At 45.7% G+C, this 25,958-nt stretch overlaps 3 protein-coding genes across 12 annotated transcripts in view; all 3 read left to right on the top strand.

Annotated features, from left to right (window-relative positions):
- The window catches only part of LOC130381468 (rap1 GTPase-activating protein 1-like), a 42,952-nt gene extending 29,242 nt beyond the window's left edge, over positions 1-13,710 (top strand). For 8 of the 9 annotated variants that reach the window (XM_056589085.1, XM_056589102.1, XM_056589111.1 and 5 more), the window contains 18 exons: positions 442-520; positions 743-796; positions 921-1,004; positions 2,354-2,454; positions 2,646-2,775; positions 3,202-3,357; positions 3,508-3,579; positions 3,675-3,761; positions 4,764-4,904; positions 6,535-6,648; positions 7,809-7,886; positions 9,940-10,049; positions 10,290-10,421; positions 10,575-10,686; positions 10,990-11,101; positions 11,469-11,542; positions 11,752-11,801; positions 12,153-13,710. In XM_056589085.1, the coding sequence (XP_056445060.1) occupies positions 442-520; positions 743-796; positions 921-1,004; positions 2,354-2,454; positions 2,646-2,775; positions 3,202-3,357; positions 3,508-3,579; positions 3,675-3,761; positions 4,764-4,904; positions 6,535-6,648; positions 7,809-7,886; positions 9,940-10,049; positions 10,290-10,421; positions 10,575-10,686; positions 10,990-11,101; positions 11,469-11,542; positions 11,752-11,760 (1,645 nt within the window). In that variant the 3' untranslated portion in view covers positions 11,761-11,801; positions 12,153-13,710. The remainder of the gene's footprint in view (positions 1-441; positions 521-742; positions 797-920; positions 1,005-2,353; positions 2,455-2,645; positions 2,776-3,201; positions 3,358-3,507; positions 3,580-3,674; positions 3,762-4,763; positions 4,905-6,534; positions 6,649-7,808; positions 7,887-9,939; positions 10,050-10,289; positions 10,422-10,574; positions 10,687-10,989; positions 11,102-11,468; positions 11,543-11,751; positions 11,802-12,152) is intronic. The other variant, XM_056589094.1, reaches the window with a different exon arrangement.
- A 288-nt stretch (positions 13,711-13,998) lies between these two features.
- On the top strand, positions 13,999-15,811 carry aurkaip1 (aurora kinase A interacting protein 1). 2 transcript variants are annotated; one of them, XM_056589219.1, is made up of 4 exons: positions 13,999-14,107; positions 14,495-14,603; positions 14,695-15,164; positions 15,386-15,811. In XM_056589219.1, exons 2-4 carry the CDS (start codon positions 14,552-14,554, stop codon positions 15,500-15,502), a joined length of 639 nt encoding a protein of 212 aa, XP_056445194.1. In that variant the 5' UTR covers positions 13,999-14,107; positions 14,495-14,551; the 3' UTR covers positions 15,503-15,811. The 2 variants fall into 2 exon arrangements, with proteins under 2 accessions (XP_056445194.1, XP_056445201.1); XM_056589226.1 differs by having other exon boundaries at positions 14,498-14,603.
- A 515-nt stretch (positions 15,812-16,326) lies between these two features.
- mxra8b (matrix-remodelling associated 8b) lies at positions 16,327-25,920 on the top strand. The gene is made up of 10 exons (XM_056589208.1): positions 16,327-16,811; positions 19,206-19,232; positions 19,449-19,772; positions 19,858-19,959; positions 20,119-20,640; positions 23,308-23,466; positions 23,646-23,676; positions 23,798-23,877; positions 24,094-24,147; positions 24,637-25,920. The coding sequence occupies exons 1-10, from the start codon at positions 16,796-16,798 to the stop codon at positions 24,660-24,662; spliced, it is 1,341 nt and encodes a 446-aa protein (XP_056445183.1). The 5' UTR covers positions 16,327-16,795; the 3' UTR covers positions 24,663-25,920.
- Positions 25,921-25,958: the final 38 nt, after the last annotated feature.

The following is a 25,958-nucleotide window of genomic DNA, read 5'->3' on the forward strand; positions in this document are numbered from 1 at the left end:
GAGAGAGAGAGAGAGAGAGAGAGAGAGAGAGAGAGAGAGAGAGAGAGAGAGAGTGAGAGAGAGAGAGAGAGAGAGAGAGAGAGTGAGAGAGAGAGAGAGAGAGAGAGAGAGAGAGAGAGTGAGAGAGAGAGAGAGAGAGAGAGAGAGAGAGAGAGAGAGGAGAGAGAGAGAGATAAAAAAGAGAAAGAGAGAGAGTTAGAGAGACAATTCTCAACTCCGTCTGTCATCTTTTACTGCCGGGGAACAGATGGACTATTAGGATCATCATTAGGGCCGTTACTGGGGGAGGGGGGGGGGGGTGGTCAGAGAGGGGAGCCAAGAGGTGGGGCCTCTCTCAATGCGTTTTGGGGAAGTAAATGTTGAATCACTATCATTCAGCCTTTTGCATTGACCGTCGTTGTTGTCTTATCCATATTTGTTTCCGTCTTGTAACTCTCCTAGGACCAAGCTGAAGACCTATTGTGATGTGTTCCCCACGTCCTGCCTCACAGAAACCCCAAACGTAGTTCAAATGGCAAAGGTGAGAAGAGTGTATTGCTGAATGGCTCAGCAACATATGGATGTTTCTGACGGGATCCCACTGACACCACATGGCACTGTGGGCGCGGCACAAAGGCATTGTACACAAAACCCCCCAAGACTGACGTGACCAAGCTCTCCGTCATTTCAAGGTTATGTACAATAAAACATTTTGCACCTGTGATGTCCAATGTCCATCTTTCTGTCTCTGTCCCGCCCCCAGCTGGCCTGTGAAGAGGTCAACGTGGACCGGTTTCTCCCTGTGCTTTATCCCAAGGTAAGCCTCTAATCCGGACCTGCATGTGTTGTGGTATTGTTTGCACATGTCCGCTACTTGAATCCCTGCTATCTGTCCACGTCAATCCGTTTAATCCTATTTTTTATGTGTCGTTGCTTAACAGGCCTCCAGGCTTATCGTCACGTTTGATGAACACGTGATCAACAACAATTTTAAGTTTGGGGTGATCTATCAAAAATATGGACAGGTAAGCTTTAAAGCTCACACATATGTTTAACACATTTATATATAGAGAGAGAGACAGAGAGGAAGAGAGAGGGTTTGGGAGTGGGAGGAAGAGAGAGAGGGGGGGAGGGAGTGGGAGGCAGAGAGAGAGGGAGAAAGGGAGAGAGGAACAGCGAGAGAGGGAGGAAGAAAGAAAAAGGGAGAGAGGGAGAGGAAGAGAGAGGTGGCGGGAGTGGGAGGCAGGGAGAGAGGGAGAAAGGGAGAAAGGGAGAGAGGAAGAGCGAGAGAGGGAGGAAGAAAGAAAAAGAGAGAGAGGGAGAGAGAGAGAGGGAGGGAGGGAGAGGGATAGAGAGAGAGAGGGTGAAGGGTAATTATAGAACAATCTGTAGTCCCGTATTCATGCCAGATACAATGTAGCGTTGGTACAGCGTGAAACAATGTACAGACACTTCCATTATTTCCTCTGAAGGATAATTATGTTTTGAGACCCTCTCTCTCTGCTTTCATAATGGCTCTCGGTCCGTTTGACCCTTCCTCAAGCATGTTCCCACGAGCGTCACGACCGTCACGACCGTCACGACCACTGTTGTCTGCCACGCGGGCGACACCAGACCCCCCTTAAGGATCCTTGTGGCACTCATGTAGAGAACCCCTCAATACGGATCTGCGTCCCGGAGCTCTCACCGCCTGCTCCTTTGATAAAGAGCGGTCGGACGGCGTTCTGGGGGTCCCAAGGGCCCCCTCACAGGGGCCTGGAGGGCCCTCCGGCCCCCCACTCAGGGCGGGTTTTCAGCGCGGAGGGGGAAGCGCCGCCGGGCCAAGGGTGCGTGTCGGTTGTCGAGGCGTCATAAAAAAACACACCAATCACACAAACCCCACGATAGGCAGAGCGGGCGGGGCTCCGCTGTCACGGCCTCAGCCTCGCCGTCCCCCCTCCCGGCGGAGGGTCAGCTCCCCAGCAGGTGTTCACCAGCCGTCACGCACTGCTGCCTCTGCCCTCGCCGTGGGGGACTATTAAGGTCGTCTTTTAAAATAGAAGCCTTGTTTTTGCGTATTAGTTGAAATGGTTGTTGTTAAAGAGGAGCATATTAACAGACGATGGGAAGAGCTAGTCACACTGTTTGGCCTCGTGTCGGGAGGCTAAGGCTTAATCCCATTTCTACCCCTCCCCCTCCCCCTTCCCCCTTCCCCTTCCCCCTTCCCCTTCCCCCTTCCCCTTCCCCCTTCAAAACAAGGGGGAGGGGTAAGGGGAAGGGGTAAGGGGTAGAAATGGGATTGGGCCTAAAGTAGGCTTTGTGCTTGATGGTAAAATGTCTAACCAAATCCAATAAGTCAAAAAACGTTTTCCCCGTGTCTCCGTTACCATCGCAGACCTCGGAAGAGGAGCTTTTCAGCAACACAAACGAGAGCCCGGCCTTCGTGGAATTCCTGGAATTTCTCGGGGAGAAGATCAACCTGCACGACTTCAAGGGGTGAGGAGGAGTGTTCGGGTTGAGGTGACCAGGGAACGTCGGACGTGATGAGCCTCGACGTTCCCCTCACATTGTGCGGTCATGTGTGCTCCAATGTTTCCACGGCGGACTGATGGTCATGCCCCCCCCCCGCCCCCGCCCCCGCCCCCGCCCCCGCCCCTCCGGGCGCCCCTCTCTCCCCTCGCCTGCAGGTTCCGCGGAGGGCTGGACGTCACGCACGGACAGACGGGCGCCGAGTCCGTCTGCAGCAACTACCGCAACAAAGAGATCATGTTCCACGTGTCCACCAAGCTGCCTTATACCGAGGGCGACGCACAGCAGGTACGCAACCGCAGAGCACGCCTCCAGCGCACAATGTCAACTCCCTCGGATTGTTCTTGTTCTGTACTGACGGAGAACACCTTCAAGCGACCCGTGATTGAGCACTTTTGACGATCCTTGTTACACGTTCGATATTCTGTGTGGAGCCCTGAAGAGTCATGAATACGGAGTGTGTTATTAGCAGTTAAGGCTGGCCTTGCGTGAGCTGTTAACACACAGAGATGTGATGAGGAAGGTAGCAGCACTCCCCCTAGTGGTGACTCTGCTCATGAACAAACATACGTATGGGTGATATAACGGGATGCATTTGGCACGCGGTAGGTGTGATATACAGACAGTGGCAGGCTTATCATTTGGCCTCAGCACTACACACGTTGCACTTTCTTCTTTTGAGGAGGGGCTTGTCCCTTCTGGTTGTGGTTGCAGTTGCAGAGAAAGAGGCACATAGGCAACGACATTGTGGCCATCATCTTCCAAGAGGAAAGCACCCCGTTTGTTCCCGACATGATCGCCTCCAACTTCCTCCACGCCTACGTCGTGGTCCAAGTGATGAACGCCTGCTCGGACAACGTCCTCTATAAGGTGACACGCTGCCCTGCCTTCACTCAGCTTCCTGTGGTGGTCTGATGGTAACCTACTGGTTACCTACTGGTAACCTGATGGCAACCTGATGGTAACCTGATGGTAACCCGTTGAGCCGCTCCTGACCCTCTGTTTCCTGTCCTGGGTCAGGTGTCTGTGACGGCGCGGGACGATGTACCTTTCTTTGGGCCCGCCCTCCCAGAGCCTGCAGTGTTCAGAAAGGTAGACGTCCTCATCCATCATTATACCTGAGCCCCATCGTGGGGGTCATGGCACTCATTAATGCAAAATATCACTTTTCTTCTCAATCTTTCCAGGGTCCGGAATTTCATGAATTCCTCTTTACCAAACTGATCAATGCTGAGTACGCCTGCTGCAAGGCAGAGAAATTTGCCAAATTAGAGGTGAGTTATTGTAAATGAAAAAATTATAAGCCTTGTTACAGCCCTGGTTCCCATTCCCACTCCCTGTCTAGGAGGATATTCCCTTGCTTCTTTACTGTAATACATTTCCCTCTCTGCACTGAACAAAAAGCCATAATATTAATATATTTTATTAATTATCATATTTTCTGTTATTAGTTTCCGTTAGCATCCTGTGTTTGTGCGCCTTTCCTTATGTCCCTGTTTGTGTGTGTGTGTGTGTGTGTGTGTGTGTGTGTGTGTGTGTGTGTGTGTGTGTGTGTGTGTGTGTGTGTGTGTGTGTGTGTGTGTGTTTGTATACGTGTGTGTGTGTGTGTGTGTGTGTGTGTGTGTGTGTGTGTGTGTGTGTGTGTGTGTGTGTGTTTGTATACGTGTGTGTGTGTGTGTGTGTGTGTGTGTGTGTGTGTGTGTGTGTGTGTGTGTGTGTGTGTGTGTGTGTGTGTGTGTGTGTGTGTGTGTGTTTGTATACGTGTGTGTGTGTGTGTGTGTGTGTGTGTGTGTGTGTGTGTGTGTGTGTGTGTGTGTGTGTGTGTGTGTGTGTGTGTGTGTGTGTGTGTGTGTGTGTGTCTGGTGTATGTTTGTGTGGGTATTTTTGGGTGAGTGCATGCATGGTTTCGGGGGTGGGTAGGTAGTTGTGGGTGTGGCTGGCTCCAATCCTTTGTGTCTGTGTATGTGTGTGTGTGTGTGTGTGTGTGTGTGTGTGTGTGTGTGTGTGTGTGTGTGTGTGTGTGTGTGTGTGTGTGTGTGTGTCTGGTGTATGTTTGTGTGGGTATTTTTGGGTGAGTGCATGCATGTTTTCGGGGGTGGGTAGGTAGTTGTGGGTGTGGCTGGCTCCAATCCTTTGTGTTTGTGTATGTGTGTGTGTGTGTGTGTGTGTGTGTGTGTGTGTGTGTGTGTGTGTGTGTGTGTGTGTGTGTGTGTGTGTGTGTGTGTGTGTGTGTGTGTGTGTGTGTGTGTGTGTGTGTGTGTGTGTGTGTTCTGTAGGAGCGCACGAGGTCGGCCCTCCTGGAGACGCTGTACGAGGAGCTCCACGTCAACAGCCAGGCCATGCTGGGCCTCGGGGGGGACGACGACAAGCTGGAGAACGGGACCGCAGCAGGGGGAGGCTTCTTTGAGTCCTTCAAGGTAACAGGACCATACAGGGACATGACCCCCCCCAGAGCAGCGTTCCTCTGTTACACAACATTAAGGAACATAGCTTCATGAAGTAAGAGGAATTAATAAATAGCATTTATAGCAGGGGTTAGGGTTACTGGGTTAGGGGTTAGTGGGTTAGGGGTTAGTGGGTTAGGGGTTAGGGTTAGTGGGTTAGTGGGTTAGGGGGTTAGGGGTTAGTGAGTTAGGGGTTAGTGGGTAAGGGGTTAGTGGGTTAGGGGTTAGGGGTTAGTGGGTTAGGGATAGGGGATAGGGGTTAGAGTTAGGGGTAAAGGTAAAGGATAAGGTAATGTATACATTAATACCTTAGTTAACATGAACACCATTTCCTTAGTTAATCATAATGTATAGCAATTAATATCATATCACAATATGGTTATTAAAATGATACATTTTGCAGGTCTGTGCCATTTCTTCGCTTCAATGCAACCTCACAGCTATTTCCACCTGGTGTCCTTGTACAAATCAAAAATCCCTCTACCTAATACTACCTCCTTCCTACTTCAACTAATCAAGGTGTTGTCTTGTAACCAATGGGACTATTTTCTGATGTTTGTTGTCTTCCTCTTGAGGTCTATATTCCATCCCTACTAACATTTGGTTCCACCCTGGCTTCCTCTCGGGTTCTGGCGGTGGTGGCTCAGCCCTCCCTGCTGTGTCTCACCTCTGGGAGTACACTGCTTAACGCTCTCCCATGCTTCTCTCCATCCAGTCTCCGCTCTGCCGGTTGCATTTGTTCCACTTTGGGATGCCTTCCATTTCGTAGCCTGTAAATTCATATCTGTGCATGACACACATTTCTCATTTAATTCTCAGAGACTTCACTTCGGGGTCACAACCGTCGGCTGGCTGTGTTCAAATGTCGGGGAGACTTCTGCCGGCCCGTCCTATTCCTTTTTCTTTCCTTACAACGCTTTATTCAGAGATATTTATATATCTATATGCATACATGTATGTCCTGTTTAGTGAGTGACTAATATCCATCGTCCACCCCGCTCTCTTCTCCCCATCTGGATCACTACAAGCATAGCTAGGCTCATGGCTAGGCTCATGGCTAGGCTCATAGCTAGGCTTATAGCTAAGTTCATAGCTAGGCTCATGGCTAGGCTCATGGCTAGGCTCATGGCTAGGCTCATGGCTAGGCTCATAGCTAGGCTCATGGCTAGGCTCATGGCTAGGCTCATGGCTAGGCTCATAGCTAGGCTCATAGCTAGGCTCATGGCTAGGCTCATAGCTAGGCTCATAGCTAGGCTCATGGCTAGGCTCATGGCTAGGCTCATAGCTAGGCTCAGCCCTTTCCTCTGCCACTCCCTCGGGGCTGTGTCGTATGCGGTGTTGTGTGGCGCTCTCACGCTGTCTGGCGTGATCAGCGTCGGGGCAGGGAGCTGTCTCCCTGGCGGTGGGCGCTGAGGGGTTAACCTCAGAGTTCTCCCCCTGGCGGCAGTCAGCACCATCATAGTTGATCTCCTCCTCCTCCTCCTCCTCCTCCTCCTCCACCCTCCTCCTCCCCCCCCTCCTCCTCCTCCTCCTCCTCCTCCTCCTCCTCCTCCACCCTCCTCCTCCTCCACCTCCTCCCCCTCCTCCTCATGTCTCTCCGTAGCGAGTGATCCGCAGCAGAAGCCAATCCGTGGACACCACGGGTCACTATTTGAAGAAGCAACAATCACTGTCCATCTTTAACAACCCCGCAGACAGCCACAAATTCCAAGGGATAGTAAGTACGGCCCCGCAAGCCCTCCGTGCTGGGTTGGCTGGGGGGCTCGCTCTACCCCCCGCCGTGGCTTGCTCGTAGCGTAGCTCATATACTAGACCGCCCCTCCCTACACACCCTCTCCCTTAACCCACTCCTAACCCACTCCCACTGGACCGACCTCTGACGGAGCACGGCTGCACGGTGGGTCGGTCCGGTCATCCATGCCTTCTCAAAGACCCCCCCCCTCTTAACGCTTTCTCCTCGTCTTCGTCAGGAGCTTCCTGTACGTATCAAAGCAGCCCTACTCTAACTCTAACATGACCTTTTTCTATTTTTAACTCTGATGCATCAGTGTTTGACCTTAATGTGCAGTTATTTCCACACGCGGTGTGTGTGTGCGTGTGTGTGTGTGTCTGTGCGTGTGTGTGCACACTTGCATACATGCTCCTCCCATCTATCCTGCACCACTTTCTTTAACAAGGAAATGTATAAATGGGCAGATTCTTGCTTTAACAGTCTCATTTTGTTTAATATTTAGCAAGTAGTACGTTATTTATTTGTTTATGAAATTGCATTAATAAGAATAAGAGGTTCAATCTGAAATGTGCATACTTATTTTTGGTCATTTCATGTGAATGATCAACCAGCATATCCATAATTATTTTGTCAATGCAGGATTCCTAGAAATGTGCCTTCTCGTGGTTCACTGTATCCTAACATTACAGTTTGGATTCTAACATTACATTTTTGTCATTGCCATGAAAGGTATTCAACCATGATAGATGTATGTCATTTTAAATGAGGCCAGCCTTGTGTTCACCGTCGTGGGCTTTCAAAATGTGAAGTATGACTTTCTGTCCTCAAGTTGCGCTCTCCTCTGTGGTTCCTCCCAGGCGTCTGGCTCCTCTAACAGTACTCATTATTCTTGTCTTATTCAGCCCAGTGCCAGAACTGTTCTGCCTTGTATTCTTCTGCTAACACATGCTTTATATAATACTGCATGAAATCTCATGGTGTTCTCTCTTTTTCTCGTCCCAACATTTCCTATTCTGCTGTTTCTCTCTTTCTCCATCTCTCTTCTCTCTCTCTCTCTCTCTCTCTCTCTCTCTCTCTCTCTCTCTCTCTCTCTCTCTCTCTCTCTCTCTCTCTCTCTCTCCCCTGTCCTCTCCTGTGTGATTTAGTCATTGCTTGTGCCAGGCAAAAGCCCTAATAAGTATGGACGTCGGGGCAGTGCCATAGGGATAGGAACAGTAGAAGAGGTTAATTTCCTATTCTCAATACTCCTATTGTTGTGTTTGAAGCACTGTTCACTAAATACCTGCATCCCTGCATCATGGCCTTTCACATAATTTTTTCACCTGAATTTCAGGACACAAATTTGACTCAAAGTATCAGGATTTCTTAACGACCCATCTCATCAGTACAATGTTGTATTAAGCAAAGGATTTGCTGCTACTTGAGCCAGTACTTGTTGAATCTTCTCTGGGCTGTAATTGCACATGAAGCGTTCATTAGTCACTCTGCACCAACTTTGATCCTGTCACCAAACTTTTTCTGTCACTTACTTTAAACTCCCTCTCTGTGCTTTCTGCTCTGTTGCAAAAGTCTGGGGATATTTGATGTCGCAGCTGAGTCGACACCCTGATTTGAATGTGCTTAGAGCACAAATTGTTAAGATATTCAAGAACATGTTTGAAGGATACTCTTCAAACATAAGCCAAGTTATATAAATGTTATTTTCGTAAGTCCCTATTTTAAGAGCGCACTGTTTGAAGAGCTTAAAATAGGAGCTTGAAAGCTTCGCTGCCGGGGAAGCCGAGGCTGGTAAAGCCTAGAGCCCCTCTCTTCGTCGGTTCTGCCCTGGCTCAGAGCCACCGGATCACACTCAAATGTTCTGCATATTTCACTGTTTCTTAATCACACCCAGAGGGCAGATCAGAACGTGTGCCGCCAGATAGCAAGTCGTTGAAGGGCCCATATTTCACCGCCAGGTGTGAGTGTGATTAGCCGTAACATGCCGCTTCAAAATCCCCCTCTAATCACCCTCTTGTGCCTTCACCAGTGGGAGGGTCCGCCCAGATGTTTGCTTGATAGATAAGCCCATTATGCTGTACTGGTTTGACTCAGCGCGGTAGCCCAGCGCGGCTGGGATATGAATCCCTATTACAACGGGACCACCTGTTTGATGGTGCCTTTATCTGAAGACGTGCTTGTCGGGGACATTACAAAACACCCTTATTTTAGCCTATTTAGTTGTATATAATGGCCTACCTTAAAACTGATTGATAATTTTAGGAGATAATTATTATTAAGTTGGACAGTCGGATCACCCACAATGATAACGACTTGATATGAGGGGAAGAAAGGGTTGAGGGCAGCCATCTTATAGTGTGAAATACTGTCTACTACAATGTCTGGCCGTTAAACAAGATTAATCAGAAGAAATCTATCCCTTTCAAAAAGCTATTTGTTTTTGCAAGCAAATATCTGCAAACTAAAATCCCAGTGCTGTGCGCTTCTATTAACCTTCATTACCTTTTTACAGTTAGGCTCACATAGTTGTCGGTACGAACAAATGTAATTAGTCAAGTGGTTGGGAGCTCTAGTCACACTCTGGGTGCATGGTGATGTAGCTCAGACACAAGAACACACAGTATTGTTCCTAAAGATATATATTCATACAATTTGAGGGACAACTTCTTACTCCAAACAGATAGCAGAGCTTACGTCACCGTAGACGTGCTTCGGCCCACTTCCGAGATGGTCAATATAGGGCTCGACTCAGAATAGCACGGCACGTTTTAACTGGTATTGGAAACACATTTCAGCGCGACATGGTTTGACTCTGATCACCGAAAAGTAGGCTGGTATACCTAGCCAGATCTGTCCATCATACATGTGGGTGGACTCTACCACTTGAAATGTCACTTGTCATGGTTAATCCCACTCACACCTGGTGAAACAATAGGATCCCTTTAAAGAATCATTGCCCCTTCGGCTCTGCCATGAAAACCCTTTAATCACACTTGTAATTATTAAAAGGGTGATATCATGCCACCAGGTGTGAGTCTGATGAGCTATTACAAGCCGTTTCACACTCACAACTTGTGGCATGATATCACTTCTTCAACAAGAATAGAAAAATAATTCGGTGAACTAAATCTGCAGATTGTCCAAAACAAAGTGCTTAATAGATCATTCCTAATTATGCATAAATGCTATGTGTATAAAACTAGCCAAAACAATGTCTTCTGTACAAACACGGAATCTCCTGATCTCTTGTTTTGACCGTCCATTGTCGCTCCTCCGTAGTCTCTGATCATCCCTGGGAAAAGCCCGACCAGGAAGAAGTCTGGCCCCTTCAGTGCCAGGCGCAGCAGTGCCATCGGAATCGAGAACATTCAGGAAGTTCAGGAGAAGAGGTGAGTCCACGTTGTCTCTGTTCGTATTGTCTAATGTGTTTGTTAAATTCACAACCCTGTAGTGTGACCATCTTCTTACATGTATGTTAAACCGTGTGTGTGTGTGTGTGTGTGTGTGTATTGTGTGTGTGTGTGTGTGTGGTGTGTGTGTGTGTGTGTGTGTGTGTGTGTGTGTGTGTGTGTGTGTGTGTGTGTGTGTGTGTGTGTGTGTGTGTGTGTGTTCGCATGTGCGCGTAACAGTCGAGAGATTTTCTTAGCTACCCAGAAGATTCCTGACAGTGGCCACACCTCCCAGGACCCCAAATCAGAAGACTCGTCCAATCAGAGCACTCCGGAGGACCTAAGGACCTCGCCGACATACGCCAAGAACAGGTGTGCAAAATAATAACAGAATGGATACCATCCGCTCCCTAATGTGTAGTTTACATCATGAAGGGTGCTCATTTACTGTTGTTGAACAAACACGTGAGCTGTATAAGAATGGATAGAACCGTCCTGGGCGCTCAGCTCTTTACTCTGTGTCAGGGCTACGTCCATCCCCGAAGGTCACGACCTCTCGCGCTCCTCCTCCAACGCCAGCAGCTTCACCAGCGTGGTCGAGGAGAACGAGGCCCCCGAGGACTACGACACCGGCATGGTGGGCCCCTGTGTGTGTGTGTGTGTGTGTGTGTGTGTGTGTGTGTGTGTGTGTGTGTGTGTGTGTGTGTGTGTGTGTGTGTGTGTGTGTGTGTGTGTGTGTGTGTGTGTGTGTGTGTGTGTGTGAGTGAGATAGCTAGAGAGAGAGAGATGTGTGTGTCATCACTATCTTGGTTTCACTTGCCCCCATTATTCATCCTTTATTCATGATTAGTAACGAGCATATTACACAAAGCAATAGCAGGTGGAATCAGATATTGTCCACTGTCCTTCATGGGATGGATGTGTGTGGTATGTGGTGCAGGAGAGCCTGTCGTCAGGAGGGACGCCACACAAGAGAGACTCTTTAACATACAGCACGTGGCTGGAGGACGGCATCAGCAGCACCAGCACCAACAGCAGGGGCAGCTCCACAGGTACCACACACACACACACACACACACACACACACACACACACACACACACACACACACACACACACACACACACACACACACACACACACACACACACACACACACACACACACACACACACACACACACACACACACACTTGTTGTCCAGTCTTTGTGTTTTGTGTATGCAGTTGTCATTGTGGGTGATTTGTGTCGTTCTCGTGTTTCTCTGTCTTAAAGTGTAAGTAAAACAAAAACGACATATGAGATGTTCTTGTTTCAGCGGCTTGAGGTGCAGTTTCATTCTCTTATAACAAACACAATGTCCATTTACACTAACCCTAAAAATAACTGATGTCTCATCATGTGATGCTCGTCGCACAGGCAAGACTGAGGGACCTAAAGGAACAGAGATCCGGATCAAGCTGGAACGTCCACATGACCATCAGTCCTCCTCGGTGAGTCACGCCAGGAATCTCAGGAAACATACCGGTAATCAGTTGATGTGGATCTTACGCAATGCCCTAAGGATGTTGCTGTTGGTACTGCAATGGTGAGGCGCGTGTGTTTGATTGCGATCAACGTCGCTTCAGTGCCATTGTTATGGCTGACGGTTGTCTTCTGCTGTCTTTCCTCAACCCTGCTCCGTTGTGCTGTCTGTGTACAGAACTGTTAGCCCCTGACCCACCTGGTTGTGTCCTGGACCCTCCTCTGCAGGTGAGCCATCTCAATGCTGTGTGTTCTCCCTCCCAGGGTGTGATCTGGTGCCTGGAGTTTAGATCTGGAGGGATCGGTATGGATGTGGAAGGAGGAGGATCATGTACAGAGCTTCCCCGATTCTCGATTTATGTGAACACCACAAACCCCCAAAAATGATCAATTGTAGACTTATTACAGATAAGTAGCATTTAGAGCTAATGCTAAGTTTAGCTTGGTAATATCTTTACAAAGTACATGTTTAAACCACGAATACGGCATAGAAAACCGTAAACGCCGAAACAGTAGTTACTCTTTTGTTTTACCTGTACCTCAAAGCTTCCATCTGTTTCCTTTTTTCTTTTCCCAAAGCATATCGATAAATCGCAATCCTCCCAGGCGAAGAGACGAGGGCAGACTCATGCTGTGACCGATGCTGATGCTGAGGAGGAGGAGGGCGAAGAGGAAGAGGCCTGGCCAATCTGCTGGTCAGTGAGGCCTGAGAGCCCCCCAGGAAGCTTCAGAAAGCCTGGGAGACCCTGGGGAACGCCTTGAGGACCTTGAGAAGCCTGGATTAGAGTTTAGAGTATTAACGCAAAAAGGCCGTTTGCACTATATAGTTCCTATCCAACAACTCACTGATACGTTTAGCGCCTGTTCCTGTCACATGTGACCCAAAAGAGCACTCTATTCATTTACACAAGAAATATTATTTGTTTTGATGTTTGTTCGCTTCTGTCTGGTCAGGGCCTAGGTGATAGTGTCATTGAACTCTATGTAGTTGCAACCATTGCTGCTGTGGTTAAAATTTATAATTTTTCCCAGGCACCAAAAGCTTAGGCCCAATAAACATTTCTAAGATTTAAGAGAATACCAAATGTTGAACATCAAATTTTGTTACAAAAAAAGAAGCCTCCATCATTGTGATTTTAAGGTTGTTGTACTCTATATTATTACTAGTGATAGTGCTCTACTTTGAGGGATAAATTGATTGTAACATGTCTTAACATGATATCGTTATCAAGTTCTCTTAAGATCTGCTGTAAAACTAAAATGTTAAACTTCTGACAACAGACATAATTTGTACCTTTAGCCAAGTTTCAATTGAAGTAATCTACCCACATCCCTGAAAGACATGAAAAATCCATTGACATGGCCGTAAAAGATTAATTGTTTATGATTTTATATTTGATAAACATGTGTTTAGATGGCAGTTTTAGATAAAATACACAATCAATATCCACATTTGACAGGAATTATATTGAAATGAACTGAAACACATAATAAATAATTATGGTATTCACATTCATTTTTGGCAAGGTACTCAAAATACTTAATGATACAGTCTGTGCACTCTGTTAGCCATAACGAAAAACGATTTTATCGGTTCATTCTAAGTGCTTATCCATCTCATCAGTCGATGTGGTGACCAACCTCTGTACATTATGTTTTCATTGATATTTTTGTATTTATTAAATCTATTCTGTTTTTTTGGGAGTTGAGACATCTAATCGTGTGGAGTATAACGGTTATGCTAAATATCTGTGATAGTACTGGCATACTAAGTAATTTAATTCATCAGCCTGTTTGTGTACATATCTGTCAAAGCCAATTATCAGAATGCTGTCATCTGCAGAGCCCTGATCGATGCATTACTGTTGAAGGAAAGTTAATTTTTATAATAAATCAATTGGACATGGATCTGTTTCTAAAGGACATGGTGAAAAAACAGGAGAATGCGTTGATAATGTTGCTACACTACAACTTTTTTTGTTGTTGTTTTAAGGATGTCTCTATTTTCATTTTACATGTCCATATATATATATATATATAGAGCAAATAAATATTAAGTGGTTTTATTGTTCCATAATGCTTGTGCTCTTACCTCTCAATATCATTTTGACAGAAAGTTTAAGAATAAAAGATTTTTCCAGTGATTTTCTTTGTGGATTGCTTGCAAAATAAACACTCGATCGTAATTGTACAGAAACTATAATACAATACCAACAAAATTATATGTTATGTGTATTTGTCGTTGCAGGAATGCAAACGAAACTTCTTCGATTTCTACGTGCAAATACATTAATGGGAATCGGTAGAAAATAAATCCTATAATTGAATTTCCAAATATTAAGTATCATCTTCTCGGCTGGCACACGTAGGGAATTGGCATTGATTTTGTGGGTTTCGAGCATACGCTTCTAGACGGAACCAAAGGACCGACATATCAACTCCATGAAACCGGAAGCGGCATATATTTGCAACGCACAAGGTAGAAGTAGTAATGCTAGGCTAGAGTCACATTGAAGTCTCCGGCTGAGGTTTCAGTAAGTTATATTTTCTCGTTGTGATGTTTGGTTGGGAATGAATTTTTGACTGTCTAACATATATGTCTAAAGAGCGACCTCTATTACGTTATATTTTCATCGACCTCTGGAGAAGGTGACAAAGTAACCGGATGCTAGTTCTAATGCGCTAGCTGTATAGCTGTCATTGGCAAATGTGACATGTAACCTAATGTGTCACTATATTCGCGTTTTTTATTGTACTTTGGTCCAAATAAAAATAAGATATTATAGGTTGCAGACAACGAGGTGAACAATTGGTTAGATATTGGAAGCTGATCATCTGTTATTCACTGAAAAACAGTTTGTTGAAACACATCTTCCATATGTTGGGGGCTGTGGTTAATCTGTGTTTTGTTATCTTGTCAGCAGGAGCGGGGTTGCCGGGTTTCAGATGAAGTTGGTGGATGGAAAGTTAGCCTGACAATGTTTACCTCAAGAGTTGTACCTCGTCTTGGCCAGCTTTGTAGAGTGACAAGTGGGTTCCGTTTTAAATGTATGACCCTATTCCGCCTATTCACATTGTTGATGCCACCACGTGACATTGGTGTATTTATTTTGGTTCCTAGATAAACTTCAAAACCATGGGCAGATCTTGAGGGAAAATCGACCACTTGCTCTTCGTGTTTGCTGCTCCAATTTTAATCCAAAACTCCGAAGCTACTCCACTGCAGCAGACAACAGGTCGCCTCCTCGATGGGTCCAGCTTGAGCATGAACTGGACGAGGCTCTCGTGCCTCGCAATCTCTCTGTGAGCCCTCTGGAGACCTGGCTGTGTCTGCGCTACTCCCTCCCTCCCCTCCTGGAGGCTCCACTGGCCCAGGAAGAGGCGGTGGGGGAGGCGTTGGAGGAGAAGGTGCTGCCACCTTCCTCTGTACCTGTGATGGAGGATGGCGAGGGCACGGTGACGCCCCTGAGCTGTAAGAATGTTCTGGAGATCAGGCGGCGCAAAATGAACCATCACAAGTACAAGAAGCTGATGAAACGGACCAAGTTTTTAAGAAGGAGGGTGCTTGAGGGTCGGGCAAAGAGGAAGCAGGTGAGTGCTTTGCTTTCGTCGGCCGTGTTGTGTTTCTTGAACATCACAGCGAGAGGTTTTGAACTGATCAGTGTAAATGAGTACAGGTTTAGTTGATTTTCCATCTAGCATCTATAGATTAAAAGTGTCACCTACTTTGGTCTCTACTTGTGTGTTGTTTGTGTCCATGTCTACCATTTTTTCCATGACTGTTTGTATGTATACACCTATGTCCTGTACAGAAGCGGTTTGAGAAGGACCTGACGCGGATCTGGAGACGGGCTGGACTGAAGAAGGCTCCAGAGGGATGGTCTCCTCCGAAGATATTCATTAAACGGCACGGAAACAGGCAGAACTGAGGTCTCTGCTGTCTGTCTCCAGGCACCGACCCCGCCATACTGGACTGCTCTGGACAGCTCTCCTTTCAAACTACTTTGTTTCAACCCTGGAAATATTTGACAGTGTTGTCAGCCTATACCATGTGTTGAATAAGTTATCAAGTACACATAGAGCGTTTAATAAATACAATGACATGTTCAAAAAGTCTCTTTGTACTAATGTTTCGATTTTACACTACTGACGGAAGGGAAAATCCATTCACTTAACATTTACACGATTCTAACACTGGGTGGCAGTGTTGTGACGTAGCACAACACATGAAGTCAATAGGGCTACTAATGATGGCATATTGAAACTGAAAATATGATTTCAGAGTTAGTAGGGTATCTGACTTCGGTAAGACTGGTATTAAAGATTTTATGATTGTACAGTGACATGTACCCTTCATTAAGTTTTTGGTTAATCCTAATGTCGAGGTCTCTTTGCAGCCAGACCCTAGCTCACCACAATAATAGGCCAGGACTATAGGAAATTGCAATACATTTATCTTGGAGTATGAAGTGTTATCTTTCATAAACCTGGAAATTGGCGTCCATTATTGCTTATCTTTCGGTTTTGGTTGCCCTCGCAGACTATAACAGCAAACCCAATTCCCAACTTAAGCGGAAAATGTTATGTGCAATAAGCACATACATGCATAACAGCTGATTTTCATTACCTGAATGCATTACATGTTTTAACGGGCATCTATTACGTTATATTATAATAGCTGCCTATTGGTACCATTTAGGGTGAGAGAAGATCATGAATTGTAGCGTTATCCCGGTCAATCGCAAAAACATTTCCGATCTCCTTCCTGTGAGTTGTTTACGTTAGGGACGAGACTAGTAAGGCAAATGAGAACCAGGATAAATATTGAGATTTAACAAAGCAATAACTGAAACATGTTACGACAATGGACATTTCTCAATCGGAACTCGCTCTGTTCCTCGCCGCTCAACCAACGCTACGAAAGTCCCGCCTTCTCCCTCGTTTACAACGGTTATTTGGAGCATCCCGTTCCAGGCGCTCCGTCGACGAGCGCGCCTGGGAACGATAGGGTGCCAATGCTGGAGCGGCATTGAGTTTCAGGAAAGTTCAGGGGCGGGGCGTCTGGATGAAGTACACTCAGGGGCTGCAGAGTTGCCTTTGTTTTCGGACAAGTCTGCCCAGGTGTCTTTGTTTTTTCCAACTGCTGATGCTCATAACTTACATTTCCCCCTAAAATAGTTACTTTTTCCAGCATCCCCACCTCTGCAAGGATTAACGGAGACATGTCGCCACTTCAGAGTAAGAATTTGTTAGCCCTATTCATTTAAACAGAACAAATATTCAATATTTCTGTACCATAATAACATTTTGTCTTTATATTTCTTCATACAAAGAAATGTATGTCATATTGTCTTGTTGCCTGTAGTAAATAGCCCTATAATAAGCCCTTTATTGTTATTTGTAACTTTAAAGGTTCTTCTTGTGTGTTATGTGCCATTGTTAATGTATTAGTTTTATCCTATGCCTATTTAAATAGGCCTATTATATTTTTCTTTGCTACTTGGCCATAGCCTACGAATCACCATAATATTTTTCCATGCCAATGCTTTGTCGTTTTAGCCCCTTTAGTGTCATTCAGCAATATGAATAATACGAAAAAATAACCTACATCTTTCTATTTGCCCACTTTTTTAACCTACGTCCTAGGTTAAAGTCCTTATTTTAACGTTTGAACCAAGAACTCCTCCACATGTCCTCTGTTGCGTTGGGTCTCTGCGATGCTTGCGGGCCGTGTGGTTTAACGAGCAATGTGTTGTGAGTTAACAGCGGTCTGCGCAGGAGAGTCAGCACAATCCCTCCAGCCTGTCATTAACTTGTTAGAGTGTCAGTAACGAGTGTTTCACCACGAGTGGGCCGCTTTGAGTCTGTAGGAGGTAAGGAAGGGGATTACCGCTCGAGCCAAGTTAACTGTAGTCTCTGGTCTAATGAACATATCTGTCTACACACTCGACCATACCATTGTACCGTAAAAGGTATACTATCAGCTCAGCGCTTTCTAATTGCGCACGCATCCACCCATGTATCCATTATTCCATAAACTAAAACATGTCTTTACAGCAAGCTGGGGATTGTTAGTTACAACCGAATTGACTAATTTAACCTTAATCCTACACACAAGGAAACACACACACACACACACACACACACACACACACACACACACACACACACACACACACACACACACACACACACACACACACACACACACACACACACACACACACACACACGCACACACAGATTTATGTATATGTTCTGGTCAGGTAGCCTGAGGCCTCTCTGAATATATCTTGGTCCTGAGGTGACTGCAGCCCCCTCAGATTAGTCTGTACTTGTTGACGGACCATGCTGACTAAGTAGATCTTTGCACTCTGACTCACATCAGACTTTGCACTCTGACTCACATCATTGATTCTGACTCACATCAGACTCACATCAGAGTCAGAGCTTTGTGCAAACGCAAGCATTACTTGAGCCCTAAAATGTATTTGTATAAAAAAAAGTTAAAACCAGGTGTGCTATATTAAATTATGCCTGGTGTGATTCTGCAGATGTAAACGAGTAGGCCTACAGCGAGTGGGATTATCATTAGGGAAAGTGTCTATCATTATGCTGTGCAATTCAGAAGCATGTCGTTAAGTCCTAAGTGTTAAATCAAAGTGAGTCATCAGCCACTGTGACCCAGCGTGGGAGATGAGAGGAAATTACAGGTTTCTGCAATGGTTGTTTGTTTTCTCCTTCTGTTGGAGGATTTATCCCTCTTCATCCAGATCCCACCGACGCTCTGCGGTGTGAAATTATGCGCGTCTGCACGCTTATTGAAATGCTGCCACGGGACTTCATACTCATTACACATTTTTGGCATTTTAATACTGTAGGCTACTCCTGAAGGTCAAGGAAACGGTACAAATCGTAGCCTTGGTATTATATATATGATGGTGAATGTGTGAATACGGTTCCTGCCGAATCACAGCCTTGCCATAAACTGCGGTGGCTATATGAATAGCGACCCTGTATGCTTTGCCCTTAATGTGGCTCCGCTGGCTCTTGAACAAACAGCCCATAGAATAGTCCCCCTGGGGAGGGGGAAACTGGCATGAGAACCGTTAGAAACATTTCCCATCCCTAGAAGGATAATCTTGAAGTGGCTGTAGAAATGAGGTGCAATCTAGAAGTATGTAAAAAAAGAGGTTAGATGCATAATCTAGAAATAGACACACCAAAAAGCCAGAATCTCGAAATAGATGTAGATAAGAGCCATAGAGCATATGATGACTCCCATGTGTTGGTGTAATTTATGGAGAATTGACGATAAGAACTTTGACTGTTTTGGATGTTATAAGTAGGATTTAGCATTTTTTTGGCATTAGTTTATCTGGTGCTCTTGTCCAAGTCATCATCGCTGTCCCTTTAACTGCAGCACAAGCACATCTGCTGCAGCTGTTTACCCTCAACCCCCCTCCCCGCTCTTCAGATCAGTTCGGCCTTTGCGCTAACGCTGCAAAAAAATAAATAAACATCAGGTTTTTACAAGCTTATGTCTTAACCGTGGGTGTTGTTTTGACGAAACCTGCATTTCATTGGATAAGTGGGACCCTGAACCTAATACAATGGGCTTGTTTCTTTCAGTTCTCGCGGTCCTCCTGCTGCCAAGTGGTAAGAAAAATGTATTTCCCAATTCTGTAACATCTTCTTGTGACCAATTGTCCTGGATGTTTGTAGCTTCATTCAGTGGTTTGGTCTGCATCCACTTGGCATCATTGAATCAACAATAACAGTTTAGTTTCTGACTTCTGTTCAGGAGTGAGTTTCCGTCTCTATGTGTTTTTCATTGGTCCATCCATCGACCAATCAATTCGTCCGTCTGAACAGCTTGGTGCCAGAGCGGCGACTATAGGCAGCAGGGAGGGCTGGTGGAGACCAAGAACTTCACCTACCCGGCGGGCTCCCGGGCCGTGCTGCCCTGCCACAGCCCCCGCATGGTGTGGACCCGGGACCGGCTGCGGGACCGCCAGAGGACGGTCCACTGGGACCTGGTCCGCACCGCCCCCGAGTACTCCGTGGAGCGGCTCCTGGACATGTCCCCCGGGGACGGGCCCCGGCCCCACCTGAGGCTCTACAACGCCTTCAACAAGGGCCGTGTGTCCGTCCCGCAGACGGCCTTCAGCGACGGGAACTTCTCCCTCGTCATCAACAGTGAGTGTTCCCTTTCTTAAAGCTCGGAGCTCTGAACCACGTCGATCCAACGGTTGTTTTGGTGTGCTTCGTCTCCCCTCGGCAGACGTGTCCAACGCAGACAGAGGGGTCTACACGTGTAACCTGCACCACCACTACTGCCAGGTCCACCAGTCCGTTAAGATCCAGCTCAACGTCACCAAATCAGGTGCTGCTCTGTCCTTCATGTGGAGGGAGATGATCGAGCTTCAAATACATTTGGACATTTTTATCTCTAAATACATTTGGAAAATTATTTTCGGTGTTTTTGTGTCAAGAACTGAGAAGTAACATCGACTAAAGTCCCTCTTCCTTTTTCTCCCCGCAGCCCGTAAGGAGAAGCGCTACTGGGACGGCGAGCGCACGGTGTTCGTGGTGCTCCTGGGCCGCTCGGTGGCGCTGCCCTGCGTCAACCGGCGCCCCCTGTGGCGGGACGGCCTGCAGGAGGACCAGCAGCAGGTGGCCCACTGGGACTACCAGGCCCCCGGCGTGCGCCAGGACCGGGCCGACCGCCTGGTGGACCTCTACGCCTCGGGCGAGCGGCGGGAGTACGGGCCGGTGTTCACCCCCGGCAAGATGAGCCTGGAGGAGGACGCCTTCTCCGACGGGGACTTCTCCCTGAGCATCGCGCACCTGGAGCCCGAGGACCGGGGGCTGTACTCCTGCCACCTGCACCACCACTACTGCGGCGTGTACGAGAGGCGCATCTTCCGGCTGACCGTGGGACCCCCCCGGCGGCGCTCTCCCACTGCTCCTTCCCCTCCTCCTCCTCCTCCCCCTGCTCCCCCCGTGCCGACCTCGGCCCCCAGGGTCCCTGCCCGCGCCGAGCCCGACTTCAGCAAGGAGAGAGGTCTGTACGCGGTCCCTACGGGAACACAAACGGGTTCCAATCGAAGGAATATTAAAGAAAAATACAGAAACGTCCTGAAATGGAAAATGAGTCCTAAGAGATGGAGGGCGTCGGGTGAAACGACTTGGTGTGTTTAGAAGCATATTTGGTTAGTTGAGTCAGTTGGTCCTCTTGCCAATATTGCCTCGCCTCAACCCTCTGGTTTTGTGTTCAAGCTGAAAAGGGAAGAGGAGGTTGTGGTAAATGCGCAGAAAGAAACAAAGAAAGACTGATTTTTATGTTAAACTGTGTCTGTCATGGTTCACGAAGCGGTCTACAGTAAATAGCCACTAATTGTCCTAACCGGAAACAGGGTTATTTCCACTGCATTCCTGGGTTTAGAAGGAGAACCCTAAGAGTTTCAACTACAGGCTATGTTGCTCTTGCTTTTTGTTTATTTCTCCTCCTCTTGGATTCAGGTCAGCGTCCGAACCAACCAGTATCTGTCTGTGGCTGCGGCTTGTTTATCAGTAGTTCAGGGAAGCAACATCTGTTACATCTGCTCAACATCTGGGCCAGATGTGACTAGTGAGAAAAGAGCAAAATGAGGAGGGAGTTCAGGTATGTGTTGGATCATAGATCCTCCTTCCTCCTTTGAACGAGGAGCCATAGGAGCATCTAACAGCTCTATATAATACACATGTAGAAAGCCCCAAGTCGGAGAGATGGGATCCTGTCTGGTTCTTCTGGTCTATGCCAGCAAAGTAAACAAGCTGAAATCTTGCAAGGCGGCCCCGCCTTGCAAGAATAAGCCGCATCACAAAGTGCTCCAAATCAGATTACAGCAATTATCTGTCATTGACGAAAACAACATAGCGGCCTCTCTGTGGTTTAATGCTGTAATTATTGCTGACAAGTTAAACGTTGCTGGGCGATAATGAGGTGGGCCGGGTCGAGCCGTGGAAGAGAGGGTCCATGAATCTTAAATGAATTGACCCCCACACACGCTGTTGTACCCAGCACAGCTTGTGGGGACCGTCCCTCTGCATGTGGCCGCTTGTCTGATCTGTCAGACAAAATGCTAAGCAGGCAACAGATGAAGGCTTTGTGGCTTCCTCACCAGGGGGGGCTGGGTTGTGCCGGGGAAGGGGGTCCCTGGTTGAGTTCCACAGATGACCTTGAACACAACATATGGAGTTGTGTTCATGGTAAGCACTATAAATATTAGCAGGTGATAATCGCCAACCCTGCGCCGCCTCCGCCCACATGAGGTCATTTCCTGCCTCGTCCGGCCTGATTACGAGCCATTCATCTGGTTGTCCTGGTCTCTTTGATCTGTTAGCTGGTCTGCAGGTGAAGAATCAAGACATCATCCCTCAGACAAAATCCCTCTATTATTATTAACGGTGTTTTGGCAGAAACTAAAGCAGTTATCTCCACAGACCTTATCTTCACTTCATAGAAATTGAAATTGTTTATTTTCTTTTAACGGCTTTCTCTTTGGAAAACCAAAGAGACAGTCTGAGAATTTTGTTCTATTTTCAAAGCAATAATTTCATCTTTTACTGACATTACCACCTGAGTTATATTGTCAATAATATATTCCTCCTGTCAACTATGCGGCAGTCCTCAGATTTACGGTATGAACTTAGAGGAACTGTTCATAGGGAAATTTACTACACAAAAACAACTGACCTATTTCTAAGTCAAACACAGGGTGCAACTTATAACTGCGTTGTGATCGTACAATATACTTTAGCTCCTGAGCCGAATTGATGGAGAACTAGATAGTATTTCTTGGAGTCCCAGGGAAGGGGTTATTACCAGACCAAATGGGTGTTTTATACATTGACCCTTCGGGGAACATCTGCTAAGAAGATTCCACTGCGACTAAGTCTCTGTTGGGCGTACTGTGGGCCTGAAGAGGGCAGACAGTAGTTGAGAATAGTCCCTCTGTTGTGGTTAAATGTGGTACCCAATATAGAGTTAAAACGGCTGTAGTCTTGCTAACTTCTTATGTTTTTTTCATTGTTGACGTAACTGTTGTTTTCATAGGATTTGTTGAAGCCTTAAAAAAAAGAAAAAGGTGTCGCATGTTTTTTTTTCCATGAGTGCTGAAATGGCTTCTGTGTTTATTGGAAGAAGTGGGAGAGAGAGTCAGACAGACGGACTGACCACATACAAAATGTTATTTTTCCTGCTGGTTCTTTTCTTCTGGTTAGGTCTGTGTGTTTCTAGAGGAGAAAGAAACCCAGCTGCATGACATAAGCTCTGGAAGCCATTACAGCCAAAAGCATTTTGACATTTAACTCCTGGCCGCCCCATTCTCTGGCCGGCTCTTGGAAACATGTGAATTAGTCTCTGAAAAGAATAACATTTGGACACATTTGGATGTTATTTTCAATCTACAGTAAATCTATATGAACCTTTCTGAGTTATAACATACAATACACAAAAAAATGATGTATGTCCATATACGTATATATAAACGTCTTATATCTGGGTGACAGTGAGTATGCCAATTTAATCTAGCAGTAAAGCAATAGAAAAGAGGTCAAGATTAAAAAAAAGTTCAAGATTTGATTTCCCCTGGGCTCACAGGCGAGACTAGACTATTATTAAATATAATACAGTGAGCTTCAAAAGCCTTTCAAGCCTATTAAATTGAGACTGTTGTGGTTCCACCAGGCACCAACGAGGTGGAGATGCCAAGAGTGGTGAACGTCATCCTTCCAGAGCAGCAGGGTCACATGACGCAGCAGCTGGGTTACATCCTGGCTACCTTCTTCCTGCTGGCCCTCCTCCTAGCCGCCATCATTGTGCTTACGCGGCGACGCAGAAAGAGAGGTACTGTTGTCACTGTCCACGTTGTAGTTTGCTATACCTCCACCGGGCCGAGCGATCCACAGTTCCCTAACTACATGTTAGCTGATATAGTATAGAGGAATATTAAAGAAACACTCACTTGCTTTTGTACAATTGCACATTTACTTGATTCTGTGTTTGATTTTGTGTTTTCATTACAGAGACAGACTACGAACTCCGCACATATGATCGGTAATATCCATTTAACGTTATTTTAATTCAAATTATAAAAATACATAATTCATGTAATTTGCACTATTTGGTCAAATTGTCATCACTTGGTAATAATCCATGAAATGTTATTTCTTTGCAGAGGCCATGAGCTCTGTGTTGGTGAGGTGTCAATGACCAGCACAGAGATGAAGACTTGCCATCAGGAACCTCTGAATTCAAGTAAGTCTGGTCAACACACACACACACACACACACACACACACACACACACACACACACACACACACACACACACACACACACACACACACACACACACACACACACACACACACACACACACACACACACACACACACACAAACAGAAACACTGCTATAATCTCCTTTGGATTTTATTATATTATAACAAATTTCTAAACTTGGCCCTTCCATAGATTACAAGAACAACCTACTGAAGGAGATGGACATGTCCAAAGGCTGCAATCAGGGTGAGTAGAAAATGTGAGAAAGGCCAAATTAAAGTTGCAATGTCTAACTTTTCTACAAACTTCTATCTTAAAATGTCAAAGGAATAAAGGAAAAAGTCAGAGCTGATTTTCAGAATGTTTGCAATAAAATCACAAGGAAAAAATCAAAGCTGATTATGATTTTCGTAATGTTAGCCGTAAAATCACATCCTGTTACTGATATATTCTACAAATAAAAATGGCTGGCCAGCCTGTAACTCTCTCTTTGTTTACAAGACTCGTAGACACTCACAAAACCCTTCCCACTCACCCCAAACCCCTCCCCCTCACGCCCCCACGCCAGCAGAGTTCACGTCCTCCCACCTACTGGGGCTCATTCTTACACATTGCAACTTTAATGCCAGTAAAATAAGAAAACATTCAAGGTCTCAGCAGAATTCACCCAAAGGAAGAAGTCAAAGGATCTCTTTAATCACGGCTCTTTTCCTCTTCCATTCACTCTGCCCTCAGACTTGGAGGGGAAGATGTGGATGTGATGTGAGATTGGTGGATTGCTGCTGGCAGGTCCAGGGCAGTGGAGAGAGGAATAAGTGGGAGGACGAGGCCATGCAGAAACCAAAGATGGGCGACTGTGTAAGGACAGGAGGATAATTCCCTCTGCTCTGATTCTGGCTCAGCCAGAATGTCTAGGAAAATAATCGTTTTTTAAAGTTTTATACACATTTGGTTCTCTTATCTACAATATGGTTTAACATATATTTTTGTCGTTTCATTTTCGTAAGTATCTTGTCACGTCATTTTACATTACATAGTTGGTTCTTTCTCAAGTGGTTCTAAAGTGCATGCTTTGCTTGTTGTATGTGTGTAGTTTATGTCTGTGTGCTTACACAGCCTCAACATGTGTGCACTTTATTCCTACACAATTCATCTTAAAGATTAATGAATGATAATACTTTTTAACACAATATGCTTTACTGTAATACAGAACTCTTCCGCTAAATTCATTGGTTAAGCACAATGTATTTAGGCAGTATTTGATGATTTTTGAAGTGAATATTACAGAGGTTTCCCGTTTCTATAGGATGCCTCAATATTACCAACAAGAAATACTCTTTTCAACATACTTCATAATTCATAGGAAATATAAATAGGGAAATAAGAAAACGATTTCACACCCATAAAACTCAATTGCATTGTGAATTATCACAATAAGAATGTAAGGAAGATGGACTGAATCTGACACAACTCAGGAATTAAGTAGGTAAAATAGTCTATCCTCTTCCATCTAAATATTTGTTATTATTTATGTAGGTTGGTTTTACAAGCAAACATTGTTTTAAAGAAACCCTGGTTGGCTTTCTATAATTGGATCTGCTGGTAAATGCATGCACACTTTTCGTAAACAACCTCTGTAAACTTTGTTGTCATGGGGTACTTAATCACCTACTTTGTTTAAGACAAACACAACCTCGAGTGCCTTTTTCTATTGCGTTCTTTTTTTCAATAAAGGACTCTTTGCACGATGTAAACTAGATCTACTGGTTAACTCATTGTGGGCGTATGATGTGATGAAGGCACTCTAATTCTTGCAACTATGTTGCTCACAGTTGGATGAACTGTGTTGAACCACTCATTGGGCACATTATTCGAATATTTTGTGAGCGTGTATGGCCCCAAAATATAATAAATATTATTGTTTATTTAGTGTTCCAGCTGCTCGCCTTCCTCTATGTTAAAGAGCTATACAACACCACCCCCTACTGTTTCATTCATTTGAAAACCCGGAGACATAAACATTTCCATATATATTATTTTTTTCAATATATATATAT

Source organism: Gadus chalcogrammus, chromosome 1 (genome assembly GCF_026213295.1).
Source record: "Gadus chalcogrammus isolate NIFS_2021 chromosome 1, NIFS_Gcha_1.0, whole genome shotgun sequence".
NCBI classification, from domain to species: domain Eukaryota; kingdom Metazoa; phylum Chordata; class Actinopteri; order Gadiformes; family Gadidae; genus Gadus; species Gadus chalcogrammus.

What these genes read in the sequence shown, in the direction of transcription:
- mxra8b (XM_056589208.1), top strand. An exon ending in CTTCTCCCTCGTCATCAACA is followed by an intron (nt 19,773 to 19,857) that starts GTGAGTGTTCCC and finishes TCCCCTCGGCAG; the next exon opens with ACGTGTCCAACGCAGACAGA. An exon ending in GTCCAAAGGCTGCAATCAGG is followed by an intron (nt 24,148 to 24,636) that starts GTGAGTAGAAAA and finishes CTCTGCCCTCAG; the next exon opens with ACTTGGAGGGGAAGATGTGG.
- aurkaip1 (XM_056589219.1), top strand. Translation starts at nt 14,552, where the DNA reads ATGTTTACCTCAAGAGTTGTACCTCGTCTTGGCCAGCTTTGTAGAGTG. An exon ending in CCAGCTTTGTAGAGTGACAA is followed by an intron (nt 14,604 to 14,694) that starts GTGGGTTCCGTT and finishes TTTGGTTCCTAG; the next exon opens with ATAAACTTCAAAACCATGGG. An exon ending in GTCGGGCAAAGAGGAAGCAG is followed by an intron (nt 15,165 to 15,385) that starts GTGAGTGCTTTG and finishes TGTCCTGTACAG; the next exon opens with AAGCGGTTTGAGAAGGACCT.